The sequence below is a fragment of the Sinocyclocheilus anshuiensis genome, unplaced genomic scaffold (genome assembly GCF_001515605.1).
Source record: "Sinocyclocheilus anshuiensis isolate Anshui unplaced genomic scaffold, SAMN03320099.WGS_v1.1 scaffold335, whole genome shotgun sequence".
Lineage (NCBI taxonomy): Eukaryota > Metazoa > Chordata > Actinopteri > Cypriniformes > Cyprinidae > Sinocyclocheilus > Sinocyclocheilus anshuiensis.
In genome coordinates this window covers 1,649,220-1,663,920 of record NW_015548239.1, presented here as the reverse complement: position 1 = coordinate 1,663,920, position 14,701 = coordinate 1,649,220, and the positions used below count along the sequence as shown (strand labels likewise).

At 39.2% G+C, this 14,701-nt stretch overlaps 1 protein-coding gene across 1 annotated transcript in view; it reads left to right on the top strand.

Moving 5' to 3' along the window:
- The window catches only part of LOC107654879 (disks large-associated protein 2-like), a 164,304-nt gene that overhangs the window by 131,424 nt on the left and 18,179 nt on the right, over positions 1-14,701 (top strand). Inside the window, exons 6-9 of the mRNA XM_016442184.1 lie at positions 2,017-2,085; positions 2,668-2,827; positions 3,617-3,836; positions 12,515-12,574. Of these exons, the coding sequence (XP_016297670.1) occupies positions 2,017-2,085; positions 2,668-2,827; positions 3,617-3,836; positions 12,515-12,574 (509 nt within the window). The remainder of the gene's footprint in view (positions 1-2,016; positions 2,086-2,667; positions 2,828-3,616; positions 3,837-12,514; positions 12,575-14,701) is intronic.

Below are 14,701 nucleotides of genomic sequence, written 5' to 3'. Positions count from 1 at the left end.
TATATATATATATATATATATATATATATAAATTATTATATAATTGTTTATAATTTGTTTTTATTCTATTTTAATAATTATAAAATGTTGCAATATATTTTTCTTTTGGAAAACCTTTGCCGGCTTAAAATTCTGCCTTATGCAGTCTTAAAAATGTAGGCTCACTTTTGGAACAGAGCGATGCTACATTTTCCACTAAGGAAAGAACAGCAGTACATTCTGATGGAACAGTGCAGACTTGGCAGGACAGAGGGCGTCATGATGCAGTGACAACACATCAAAGCACAGTAAGCTTTTAGAGTGCATGCAAGCTGATCACTCAAGACAGCCTTATTTATCTCTGCATGGCCCAGGCCCACTGATGGAAATCCTCAGAGAATGCAGGAAGACTGCAAGAGGGTGCTGATTCCACACATCCAGCAGCAGCTCCACAGAATGATGAGATACACTGACCTTCAGAGGGGCTCATCACCAATCAGTGTTATTGAAGATCATTAGTTCAATACACCACCTCAAGAGTGCAGTAGTTTGGACAACCCAGATATTTGAATGGCACCAGGACATTAGAACAACCCACTCATAATTGCTTTAGAGTCCTTTGCAATCTCTTAGTATATTTGTAATGTGCTTAGATTTTTAACAACCTGCTGGGAATATTGAGAAAAGTTCATTTAATTGCCCCCTTTGTGTTCAAATTAATGCACCAAAAAGCCCCATGTTTTCCTTCCCTATTTTGAAAAGATTCAAAATATCTTAATACATGATACAGCTCTAATGAAGCTCCCTGCAGTGTTGAGCTTACACATGCTGAACATCTGCCCTCTGCAGTTTAGCTGTGGAGGTTCAGAATATGTTGTAGTTACAGCATGAGGCAGAGCCTTAGAAATCTCCCCCGCAGCAGCAGAGAAGGATGCACACCGTGCAAACCGAGGGAGACACATTGACTGTATTGATTGTTAGAGCACAGAGCTCAAGAATCACCAACAGCAGCATCAAATCTGTCCCTGCGTCCTGAAGAGTCTCGTCACGCTCTGTAACTCCAATCTGCTTTCTTCCTAAGATCTCAGATTAGAATGAGGCTTGGTTTTGTCTGTTGGCTCTCCAGCAACTATAGAAAAGATAGCTGAATGGTAATTCTTTGAGCTATGCTTGGATGGTCTGTTTCTTATGCCCAGCAGAATCTCACAGCAGAAATGTCACCACGATCTACACTAGGCGTTCAGGAATGTGTTTGTGTGCACATTTCTGCAGATCTCAGGAGACTGGTGTTGAGAGAGAGTGGGAGAAAGTGTGATTATATTCCTAGAGGGGACTAAATGCAGTGTGAATTCTCCGGGAAAGATTATACAGCTAATCCCAAACTCCTACATACATGACCAGAGTTCGAAACTATTTTACTTTAACTATTTAACTTTTAAACCCAACTTTCACCATTTATCCAAGATTCTTTCCAACATATTTTTTTCTTAGATTTTGCACCTGTATTAAAAGACATTGTTAAATGCATAATAATATTGAGAATATTTTTTCAATGTATAAGAGTCAATCATTTTTTATTTAGATTTTAAATGTAGTAAATTTATTATTATTATTATTATTATTACATATGTGTATGATGAATTATTCACCTTTTTGGATCATATTAAAACAAAAAGTCAGTTGCATACATTATATGTAACATGCTTTATTATTAAATTATTTTATATAAGAATTTATTAATATAGAAGAGGTTAGAGACAATCTTATTTTGTTTATTTTTTGTTTTATTTGATGTTTGATAGGTGTGTATATTACTATTAAAGTTGTATTATTTTGTATTTGAACAACTGTAAAAACATACATTTGCAAGTTTGTGGCTTTGCACATTAATTCAAATGACACCCCATAGGAAAATGGCGGAGTTAAGATAACTGGCTTAGAGCATCATTACAGATGTGATTTAAGTCATTCATTTACGAATTAAAAATCTTTCAATCTTTCTTTTGATCCTAAAAAGTATCTTGTCTCTGTTGACAGCTCATACCGCTTGGACAAGTCAAGCCGGGACATGGTCAAATACCTCACCAATATCACTGCAGATTTAAGGTGAATATGAGCAAACAAACAAACAAACACACTTAGATGCTTGAATCTTTTTAAAGGTAATGTAGACTTTGTTGCGTAAAAGTCATCTTCTAATCTTCTCATAATTTTCTAGTCACTCCCATTTTAACAATTTTCAGATTCTAATAGCTCTTCAAGGTTATTTTGAAGAATGACTTTTGTAAAATAGCATTATTCTTTTTCTTTCTCTGTTACTTTTTCTCCTTCCTCCCTCTTTCTTTTTTGTGGAGTCCTGTGTTGTATTTATAGGATGTATTGAATGCACAAGCACAGTGGCTCATTAATTAGCCTCTAATTTGAATTGTGCTTCATTTTCCAGCATTAATTGGATGCTTCAGCACAGCCAATCGAAATGCCATTTTTAGGTTGCATTGATAAATCTGGAGAAAAAGAAAGAGAGGAGGGCTGTAAAGGAAATGGATACATTATTTAAAAAAATGTTAAACAAACCTTTTTGTTATAACCCTTAATTATAGATAAATAGATAGATTGATGATAGACAGATCTTTCATCTTACCTTTCCTTCCTTTCATTGCCACCCTCACTGCATGTCTCACTGCGTAGTCAGAGCTACCATCTTCATACCTCTAGGGAAATCCATCCCAGCATCACACTGGAACCGTCTCCCAACTACAGCTCGCCGAAGTTCCGCTCCAGGAACCAGAGCTACATGAGAGCGGTCAGCACCCTGAGCCAGGCCAGCTGCGTCAGCCAGGTCAGCCAGGTGAGAGTCACATCTGCTCGGCTTCACAAAGCTCAAGGTAATCCAGGTTTTTTTTTTTACACCCATCGCAGTGCAGAAAACCACAACACATACAGAGGATTTAGGGCCCATTTTGCCATTTATATACAATGTAGTTGTTGTGTTTATCTGTTTTTAAATTGTCAGATTTATCAGCCTCTAACATCTAAATCTCTCTCTTAAAGTAATAGGGGTTTTATTGATTTGGCTTGAGGTCTTACAACATGGTTTTCATTCTCCGAAACCCCATTTTGCACAAACGCTCGCTCTCACTTTCTAAGCATCATCAGTGGCTTGCTGTGGTCATTAGAGGATAATTCCCTTTGAATGGAACGCGATGGCAATCTCGGATTTTAGAGATTGCTAAATGGGAATCTGATGGGTAGTAAGAATCCTATCAGACAAGTTCAGCTTGACTAGACAGATATCGCTTTATCACAGAGATGCTCATCTCAGATTTTTCGAAGCGATTTAAAAAGGTTTTGCTCAGGAATGGGAAGGATTCAACGAAAGCATTTAATTTCCTCAGACTTCTGCTGGAAGACTTGATGTTTTATCCACAGAGATTCTGCTGAGACCATATCATGATTTTTATCTCACGTACAGTCCTTTGTAGATAAGATTAGACTGCACACTGGAATTGAGGGAGAAATATAGGCCTAACAGCAAATAAAGCCAAGAAAATAGAAGAAAGCAGCCAGAGGGAAAAAAAGAAGGGAGGATGGTTAGAAGAAACATCTATATATTGTCTTGGTTTTTCTGGTTTTGCAGGTGAGCGAGACTGAGGTTAATGGGCAGTTTGAGTCGGTGTGTGAATCCGTGTTCAGCGAGGTGGAGTCTCAGGCCATGGATGCTTTGGACCTGCCGGGCTGCTTCAGGACACGCAGCCACAGTTACCTAAGAGCCATCCAGGCCGGATTCTCACAGGACGATGACTGCGTCCCCTCCATGACATCATCCACTGTCACCTCCACCATCAGGTCCACCACAGGTAAGTGGGCTTTCCTTGTGAATAACTATGCACATCTGTGTCTGGTCTCGGCTTGTGGTTGTCTCAAAGTAGAAGTTGTGGAAAGATTTAAAAGAACAATCTTACTGTTTTTATTAAAACTGTCTTAGGTTTGCCTTCAAGCCAAAATTAACCACATCTGTGAATGCTGAGTGATATAGTGAATACATTTCGTACATACGTTTCCTACTGGCCTTGAAACAGTATTTTTGGGGTTTTCATACTTTTTTCTTAGCCTTCCCCTGGCCACGGGGACTTGGCAAAAATGGCACTAAATTGGACAAAAATGCCCCTGCACAAATAAATTAAATCTATTACATCTGTTGCTAACAAAGTGAATATGAATAGACAGTGTCGATTGCGGCATTAAATTAAGACCTGCTCATGTTGCACCGTATTTCATTTTAGGCGTTTTTACAGTGTTGCGCATTTGAACCAATCACACACAATTCTGTTGAGCTTAGGAATGCAATGGCCAATCAGAGGTGTTCAGTGGAGTCATCGTTGAAACAGATCAGTTTTGTTGAGTGCACGCGCGTTCGCTGACTGGACTCTTCCGGACTCATAAACAACAAAGCTCAGATGTAAATGTAAGTAAGACATTCATTTAACAGTGTGTACAGCTTCAGTGATTATAACGATAGTTTTGTTTTTTGAGAGCGCTTAAACTCGCGATAGAACAATGTGATAATGTCACTTTCTATATAGCCTATAATTTATTCGCTGTTTGAATAACCGTGGAAAGGAAACGTTATATAATCTCTCAATTTCTAATGTTTTTATTAAATTGTAATCACGTTAAATACAAATTCAGTCAAAAACAAAAAAGTGGAGTTGGTTCACCATCCGCCTATGTTGTACATCCTATTGAAGTGACAGCTGGCAATTAACTCTGTTTTGGAGTTTAGTCTGATTCTGATCTTAAAGGCCTTAGGGCATACCTAAGTCTGTGTTGTAAACTTTTGTTAACTTTAAAACAATGAATGAGCAATTGAAATAAGAAAATTACAACAAAATCAAATTTATTTTGTAAATTTAAGATTTGCATGACTTAATTGTTGAGAGTGTAAATGCTGAATCATGCTGAAAGCATTAAAGAGTCAAGGATTTGTAAATTAGATTTAGATCAGAGGCAAAGCTGTTCATCCAGATGATTATTTTTGAATGAATGCATCATATTACATGTAGCATGGCATGCATGCATGTGAACTGCTTACAGCCGAGTGATTGATTTGTGTACGGCTTCATAACCGCACAAAAGGTAAGTGCTGGTGTGCCTCAGAGCATAAGAATATGAACCCTATTGAATTCAATCCCCAAATTTTGTGGCAAACAATAAAATGGTGAAAAGTGAAAAATCCATTTTTTTTTTAAATATTATGTCCAAATTAAGATATGACCTTTTTATTCTTCCACTGTGTGTTTTGTCTCTCAAGATTTTCAATTTGGATCTCTACCTTGTCCTATTTTCTGCCTCAGTTGACTCTTGGCTAACAGACAGGGAAGGGGTGAAAAGCAATGATGGAGACATGAGGTGGTGTGTATTGCGATCCCAAAATGTTTCTCAGTCGGATGATTGTCACTCTGTGGGCTTTCTTTTTCTCACTCTCGCACATCTCTTAGTCTCTGTCTCACTCTCTCCCTCTCTCACTTTCTCTTTGGGGCGTGAAGCTGGTTTTAAACGCATCAGTTTTGAGTTCTCTCTCCCACAGGGTCCGCAACTAAAGCTGTGCTTGAGAGTTTGAGTTTTCAGACTGTTTAAGGGTCAGTGGTGATGCAGGCCACCTAAATAAATGTAATTAAGAGTATCAGAGTCCAATCCCTGGACATGGGTGAATTAAAGCCAAAAATCTGAGTTTAGACAAAGATAGACAGTAAATATATTCTGGCGTTTTTTTGCACTGCCTTCTCACTGAAAAATGCTTGCAGAATAACGAGCAATATTGGCTTTCTCACAAAGGGAGTCTCTTTAAAAACACTTGATTTTGAGCTTAATATGACTAAATCCATTATAGTAAGTCCCATATATTGTACAACAGTGACTGGGCAAGGAACATTTCAAAGAATACAATCACTGATCATAAAAATTGATTAATAGTTAATAGTTAAACTATTGCTAAAGTAATGAGCTAATTTTTTTTTGTTTGTTTGAATTTGTTTGTGTATCGAGGTACTGGTTTGAAGACAATGATTTCCCCAGTAAAGACATGGTCAGTGATGGGTCAAACCTCTCATGTTCAATAGGGTTCATACCTGCTTTGCTGAGACACACACACACACAAAAAGAGACTGAAAGCTTTTGCTCGCAATTGCCTCCTTTCAAGGCACAAAGCACAGACCTGCTCTGTCAGAGGGACCTGATGATGCTCTATGAGATGCCGTTGATATTATCCCCTGCAGGCGTCCTCAGGTTTCAGTTCTCAGTTTTGTGTTTTGAGAGATGAATATATGCAAATAAAGGATGGAGTGAGAAGGCAGAGTAATAATGGAGAAAAAAAGCTGTGAGTCAAAATGGGATCTGTTTGCTAGCGTGATCACAATAACTCAAAATAACTAGCTCCCATCACCTAAAGCACAGGGAGCCAAGATTGCGTTTGTTGCATACTGAGCAAAACTCAAAACAATTTGTGCGATTTTACAAAGCCCTTTGATTAAAATTGTGTACATACTTCTCTGAATGTCTTCCCTATGAATAATTAATTCCTATAATCCTTCAACGCATTTTTATCTGACCTGTGTGATAACATCATTCACACATAAAAAAAGATTTAACTCTAATCTGGCCTAAAACTTATTTTGGCTCACATATGTTTGGTTGAACACTAAATGGAGCCTGCAAACAGCACAAATCCACAGCTGGCCTCACCACTGGGCACATTATATACACTGGCATTTTTATATTTTTCTTCCAGAGGGAAATGATGTGCTGGAGGGCACTGGTTTGCTTAATGAGGACAATTTACCCAGCGAGGGGCCAGACATAACCTCCATGGCCCGTGGGAATATGGGGCTCCGTGGGAGAGAAGATGAATCCAGCACCCTTTATGGTAATAGCTCACATACCACGACTCCCTCGTTACCCCCGCTGAAAACGAGCGCGCCCATCAGGCCACGGCCTGTTCAGTCAAGTGTCCAGGAGACAGCGGATCTGGCCCTGGCTATCAGCCAGCAGTGGAGGGAGGATGTGTCAGCCATGCGTAAAGAGTTAGCAGAGCTCAGGAAGGATCTGTGCACAGAGCTCAGAGCTTTCAACAGGAACTTTTCCACCTTTACGCAACATTATAGCACCTGGTCACCGAGCTGGGTAAGGGAAACCCAGACAGCTGCTCCTCAAGTGTCCGTCAGCACCCAGGCAGGAATCAAAACCTTGGTGAGACAGAACACAGCAGATGCAGCGGTTAACTGCCCCTCACCGGTTGATCCCAATGTTTTATCCCTGTCTTCTTCAGAACCCGCAGATAAAAATGTCCTGCAAGTCTCTGCCTCTTCACCATTTTTTCAAACTGACCCCAACTCTGAATTTGCAGACATTGAAGATCCTACTTTTGCAAATCTTACACCTCCAGATCCTATTGATGTGGCATCGCTTTGTTGGCCTGATCTAGATTCAGACTCCATGACTCCTCCAGATCCCCCAGAACCAGTGCCAGAGGTAGAACCATATTGCTTTACGAAGTCATCCACTCCTGAGCATGTGGAATCAGTTGTTTTAGACTTCACAAATGTAGAACTAGTGAACCTGGCCAGTTTGCAGTGGCCTAAACTGGATCCGGATGATACTGGCACTCTAGCCCAAGAATTTCTTGATCGTCCCTCTCAAGAATCTCCAGAACAACCTGGTACAAATACACCAGACCATGGTAGCATGACTACACAGGAACAGTCGGTTCTAGAATCCATGCAGACGTTTTTGCTGAGTCATCCAGACGAAGAACCTATGGACTTCACATCACTGGAAATGGACTCCGTTGCCCTGAGTCCAGTGACCCCAGATTCTATGAATCTTCAAGACTTAAAATGGCCAAGTTTAGAATCTCTTGAACTCAATGTTTCTGGCTCTCAAAGCCCATGTCCTGTAGATATAGCCCTGCCAAACCCTCCAACACCAGAAACTGTCTATGAGTGTTCCTGTGAAGCCACAGTACAAGAACCACCCCTTCCAGAACTACTGGACACCATTTATCTCCAACCAGCCACTCCAGAGCCTGAATCCCGAACAGAATCTGACATATCAAACCCAGCAAGTCCTGAACCTCATTTTCCTACTTGTCAAAAGCCAGCAGCACACGAACTAGACACTCAGGCTCTTGTTTTGTGGTCAAAAAAGGAAACATTCATAGGCTGTGCAGAAGAAGGTGGTGCCATGAACATCTCAGAGTCCTACTTCGAAGAAGATATTGGCCAGATTGTAGATTCTTCTGCCCCCATTATAAATTTCCCAATCCAGCCAGACACTATGGACTCAGCTCCCTTGGAGTCTGAGACTCTCTTCTCTGCCGTTCTGTGCTCAGTTGAGTCAGATAGCTTAGATCCTGAAGTTACTAGCATAGATGAACCAATGTCACAGGAGCTGAACCCACCTGGACTTGCTACCATAGACCCAGCGACTGTGCACCCCTTCAATTTATCCCTGTTGGAGCTCCAGTCAGCTTTAGATGTATCTAAGAGTGAAACAAGCGATAATGGGTCACCAAAGGGAACAGCAGCCATAAGCAGCCCTTCTCACACACCATCTGGTAGGGATTTCCTTTGGATTCGGTGGCAGCGGAAAGCACGTGGACGGCATCTGATGTCACGGAGTGCCAGTATGGAAATTTTCCACAAGAAATACTCAAACAATTCAGAGATGTCCTATATGTCACTGTCACTCTGAGCTCTCCGAAAAGTGCATGAAGCTACATGGGGTGTGCAATAGATAATCACATGTAATATTTACAGGCAGAATACAAGACTGTTAGGTTATGTAGCAAGATGTTTACAGGTTTGTGTCTCTCCAGTGTGTGTGTGATTATATAAGAGAGAACGAGATGTAAAGAGTGTGAAAAGGGAAAATATAAAGGGGTGAGAGATTGTTACATTTGAGGCATGGATGAGGTTATGAGAGAGGTTGTAGCTTAAAGCAGTCTGATGACAGTAATGGCACTGCATTAGTGTACTTCAGACATTCAGCATCTATTTACACTGCAAAACTGGTGAGTCACCTTGAACTTCACTCCTCTCTAGGGACACTCTCTGGCTTTACAGAGACTCAAATGTATTTTAGTAAATACTGTGATTGTTTTTTGGCAGAGAATGAAGACTTCCAGTCAAGACTCTCTCCAATGAACTTTAGAAACTACCGAGTAAACTGTAAAATAAATCTCTGTACGAACTGGTCTTGGATCAACCAGAAATTTGTACCTTGGTCATGCTATCTGAGGGTGGGTGGTAGGGAGAATCATTTTTCAGATGGAACAAGTCAGACTATGAACTGGATGTTGGCCAAAGACTACCTGAAACAACTGCATATTGCTTGGATATATTTTATGGATTTTGATCATCTTTTTTCTCTGAATGTAATATAATGGTTGTTTCTCTGGTGTAAATGATGGAATCCTTTATTCCATTCTACTCAATGTCTTCAGAGCCAAAGTCTTACTGTAAAAGTGGAGGAAAATTTAGTACTGTGGCATTTTCAAAGGCACAACGGCTATGTTATGATACTCTGTGAAGTGACTGCTGTTTCTTTTTCTCCTTTTTTGATCAAACCTTAATCAGATCTGGTGGGAAATAGGATGAAAACATGTTGAATGTGATATTTTTCTGGGTATATTCATGAAATGTATCAGATATTTATATTAAATGGATATTTCTTAAGATTACTTACATTTAAGGAATTTGGTTGTAGAGGTTTGAATCACTGTTAGTCTGCTGGGGATACATGAACATACACTGAGCATGTTGGTCATTTTGAAGCTTATTTAAACATGGGATATAGATCTACAGGCCACAAAATTGCATATGGGTTAGGACTTAAAACCTGTGGTGTAAATGTGCACAATGAGGTGACTGGCCACTATTTATATAGTTAACGGTAACCTTTCAAACAAAATTGTTCATGCACATCATCCATACTAAAAATCCATACTAATCTTGCAAATCCACACTTATTATTATAAATGAGATACAAGATACTGTTAATATAATCCTTAATATCTACATATAAAATATTCCCCAGTGATTCCCTATATTGTTGTAAATGTATAGACTGTTGTATACTATGACTTTACATTAACATTACACGCACAACTCTCATTAACCGCTAAGAGAGCTCCCCATCTTTAAAATGAGATGTTAGTTAATTTGTGTCGGTAGGGTTACTGAAGTTATTTGATGTCAAATCAGCAGTCTGTATGTATTATTGACCACTTCATGTACATACATACGAGGGAATATAAGAAAACACTCTGGCTATCTCTAACAGTTATGATTTGGTGTGTATCAAGAAATACAGTGCCATGGCCTTGTATCTGACAATCAGAGGAAATTTTTAAACCAGATACAGTGATTACATTTGAATTATTAGCAACAGTTTACATTTAATTGATGTGACAGAGTCATTCTAAAACTGTAGTTCCCGAAGTAGTTAATGTAGTTGAGATTGCAGGTTTACATTATTATTATTATTAGCTGTGAATGTATTTTTTTTATCAAGTGATTGTAGCTAATGCATCTAATTATATTTAGATGTGTGTAGATGTGTTCTTGTTTATTTATTTATTTCAAACCTGGACTTTTTTTTTTGTTAGTCAGCCAGCCAACTGACAGAAACTTACAGTGAGTTTTGAGAACAGTGCAAACATTAGATAGTTTTAAAAGCTTTTAAAGACTTTAAATTGTTTCCCTGGAAATTAAACCTGGCAACATATCTTTAATCTATAAATATTTAGTGTTAGAATGGAAATCTTTGCTAATTCCCAGTTCGCATGCCACTACTACTGTACGTGTAGTCATTAAATGGTTTTATTACAGCATCAGAGAGCCATTACAACCAACGATCATGATATTCTTGTGTAGCGCAAGAGGTTGTGGGAATTATTAACCTAAAAAGCACAGACAGATGCGTATTTTGAACATTCACTAGAAATAGTTTGCATTGTTGACATACTATTTTCATTTAGTGTGATTTGAGACTCTAATCCTTATCTGATATACTATAATATGACTAGCATGCTTATTGGGATTTAGCCATTGCTAACAGGTCTTCCTTTATTCATAACAGAGCTCTCAGGCCTTATTTTACAACATTGTCCACATATTGCCCTCTGCTGTGCTGGAGAGCTATTTCTTGAGTAATAAAAGTGGGTTTTACGTACATATCTAGATCAGACCCACAGGTGGGTTTTATGTACATATCTAGATCAGACCCACAGGTGCTTAAAGTGCAGGACAAAACTGACTGTAGCAAAACAAATAAATACATTAAGATTCTCATTGTTCCCATCCCCACTATATTGAGTCATTGCAAATCATTTCAGTGAGCAGGATAAACCTGACAGATCCTTATGGGTCATTTAAGTGTAGTAAAAGCAGTGTTTCTCTGGGCGGAGGGGTTTTCTGGTTTTGTAAATTTCATTGGCTGCTTGTGCATTGTGTGCCTTGTCTGGCTCATGAATGTGGGCATTTAACCATTCAGCCTCAATATTGTTGTGCCACTGTGATTTTATTTATTTTTTTCTTAAATGGCTTCAACATTTCAGAATGAAAGCACTCTTGACTGTAAGATTTCAAATATTAATCACAGAGATCTGAAGCCTGAAAAATCATGTGGAAAATATCTCTGTGTATCTTCACTTCTGTCAGCTGATTGTTGGTTTTCCTGAGATCATCTTAAATGTCTGCAATCATGATGATCTGTAACTAAGTGAATGTTATTAATTTCATTAAATAATAAAACGAGAACTTTTACATCAGAACCTCAACTGTTGTAGACCGTTGCATGGTGGTCTCTGAACTAGGAGTATTTTTAAACACTTTGTTGTAAGCTACATACCTCTCTCTTCTCATTTCTCTTCTCGCACACACACATGTACGCATCCTTTAGTTTTCTCTGTACTGGTAAGCCGCATTATACTTCTTGATCTGCTACAATAATTTCCTATAATAATATTAATTTCTTGTTGTTGATTAAGCTTATAGCTGAGCAAATAGCCACAAGCAGTAACACTTTAGATGTCATTGCAAATAATCCGTTGATATTACACAAACGCACAATGTGATCAGAAGGTTGTGCAAAGCAGCACTGAACTCAACTGATGTGTAGTTTTCAAGAGATTCAGTTTTGAGCAATTCTTAAATTGTTAGCTTTTTGAATTTTACTGTTGTAATAGTTTTGGGTTTTTCTTTTTCTGTGGTGTGTGGTCTCTCAAATACACAGTGGAAGAATAATTATGTTTTTGGTTTATTTAAAAGGTTGAGCACTTTTCATCAGGTGTTTCTATACTTATTTTTATTTTCTAACTGTAAACATGTGACTACTTGAAATCAAAGCCCATGATGCAAAATTTAACGCTTTAATGTATGTGTACTGAGCTCAGAATGACGTGTGGTTGTATGTTTGTGTCTGTGTCTGTGTGAGTGTGGTCTGGCTTCAAATAGTTCATGCGTATGTTTGCTTATAGGAATTCAGTTCCATCTCCCTTCTTCAGGAAGTGTGGACCGTCCTTCCCAGCAACCACCTGGTAAATTATAACTTTAACTCAGCATATTCATCCAAACTAATGTTCATGTTCCAGTACCTGCATTAGAATAATCTAATACTGTATGTTCCCTGTATGATCATTAATGCTAATGTTTCATGGTATTTGTTTGGTTTTATTTCTGAGCACTACCTCTTAGCTGAATGTCTCTTCTGGCTATAGTGTATTGAAACGTTCTGTCAGACCCTTCTACACCTCTCTGACATTTCTTTGACCCTTTCACCTCTACCTCCTCCTTACTCACAGATCTTTACAGATGCAATGGAAACCACGTTTTTCTCCTTTTCATCTCTTCCTCTGTATTTTATGTGTCTGCAAGGCAGCACTATATTTAACATTCTTAGATAGTCTGGTTATAATATTGTGAATTAACACTTATTAAACTTCTGCAGTTAATTCAGCTGAACCACTTAATGTTTAAACTGTTTTATGGATGATTTCAGTTTTTCTTTCTTTTATTCTCTCTAAAAAGCACAGTATTTACAAAAATGTAAGACAAACATTAGAATGAAGATAAAATCTCCTATAGAGTGTATTAGTGCCCACCCACTTTTCTCAGTGGGCTTGGTTCCGGAAGTATTTTTCCCATTCAATTTTAAAGTCTTCTAAATTCTTTGTTTAAGTTTTGAGCCATGAACCAAACCAGCCAACTACAAGGTGAATCACAACATTACAAACTTTAAGATGAAAAAAATGAAGTATTTGAAAATCAGACAAAAAGACAAAGTTATTGCTTTTTTTATAGAAATTTCTGTTTTTTTTTTTGTTTGTTTTTTAATAAGTTGTTGTAATGTGGCCTGATGGCTTCAACAAAAGAATATACCATTGATTAACAACTTTGAAGCTCACACTACAAAGTGTCATGATAAACTTTAACACTGTTCTTTTGCAGCATTGTCAGCAGTAGTATGTCCTCTCATTGTGATGCACTCCCACAAACTCTTTCCCCCTTCCTCACTTCTTCTCTCTTCGTAACGATGAAAGCACTGTGTCATCACTCTTAGCTCATTTGATAAAACAGGCAGCACAGAGAGAGTTATGAGTCCCTGTTACATTATTTGTTTGGCTGTAACATCTGTTTTTGTACCAGTGCTGAATCACTCTGCTCAGTCCTTCTCCTCCTCTCTCGTTCATTCTTGGCTCTTCAGTCTCTCTCTCTCTCTCCCACTCCCTCTTTGTTACAATCCATCTTTCTCTTTTAATCTCTCTTTATCTCTCTTTCGTTCAATCAGTCTTTCTGATTCAGTTGTTCACATAACCTTTCTGTGAGGTTTTAAAGCTGGCTGATGTGGTGAGAGGTGGTTTAGCAGGGTTTGAGTTAAGACATACAGTGGGGTCTTAAAGTTTGAGAACACTAGTTTTTGTGCTTCTGTTATGCATAATATTATCATAATTATGGCAACTGGAGTGAAAAGCCAAACTGATGCATTTCAAAATATGCAGTACTTGGTTCCTCTTCAGGAATGAGACGCTGCGTAGGAGGACGCTTCGGGAACGCCCTTCAGCGTGACCGGCTCTGAATCTCGTGTGTAATCAGACCAATAGATGGGCGAGACGTCACGGGCGGGTGACGTAATGCCAGGAAGCTATAAAAGCATGTGCGGTGAGACCAGCGTCAGCTTTTTGTCATTCAGCAAGCGCTCTGTGTGTGTGTCAGTCTGATATCTGTTTGTGAGTCTTATTTACTCACTGTCAAGCAGTTTCAGAGACTGCTGTGTCTGATGGCAGCTGCGTCCAACGTGATACCTCTTGGCCTGCTGTACATGAGACCCCTACAGTGGTGGCTCAAGACCAAGGGGTCTCTCCGAGGGGAAACCCGCTTCGCATGATCAAGGTCACGCGGCGATGCCTACGTGCCTTGGACATGTGGAGGAAACCTTGGTTCTTGTCTCAGGGCCCGGTGCTGGGAGCTCATTGTCGCCGCGTAACGCTAGCGACGGACGCGTCCCTCATGTGTGGCCACCCTGCCCGTGGTCTGTGGAGTGGTCGCCATCTCACGTGGCACATCAACTGCCTGGAGATGCTGGCCGTGCTTTATGCGCTAAGACACTTCCTCCCAGACCTAAGAGGTCACCATGTGTTGGTGCGCACCGACAACACAGCGGTGGT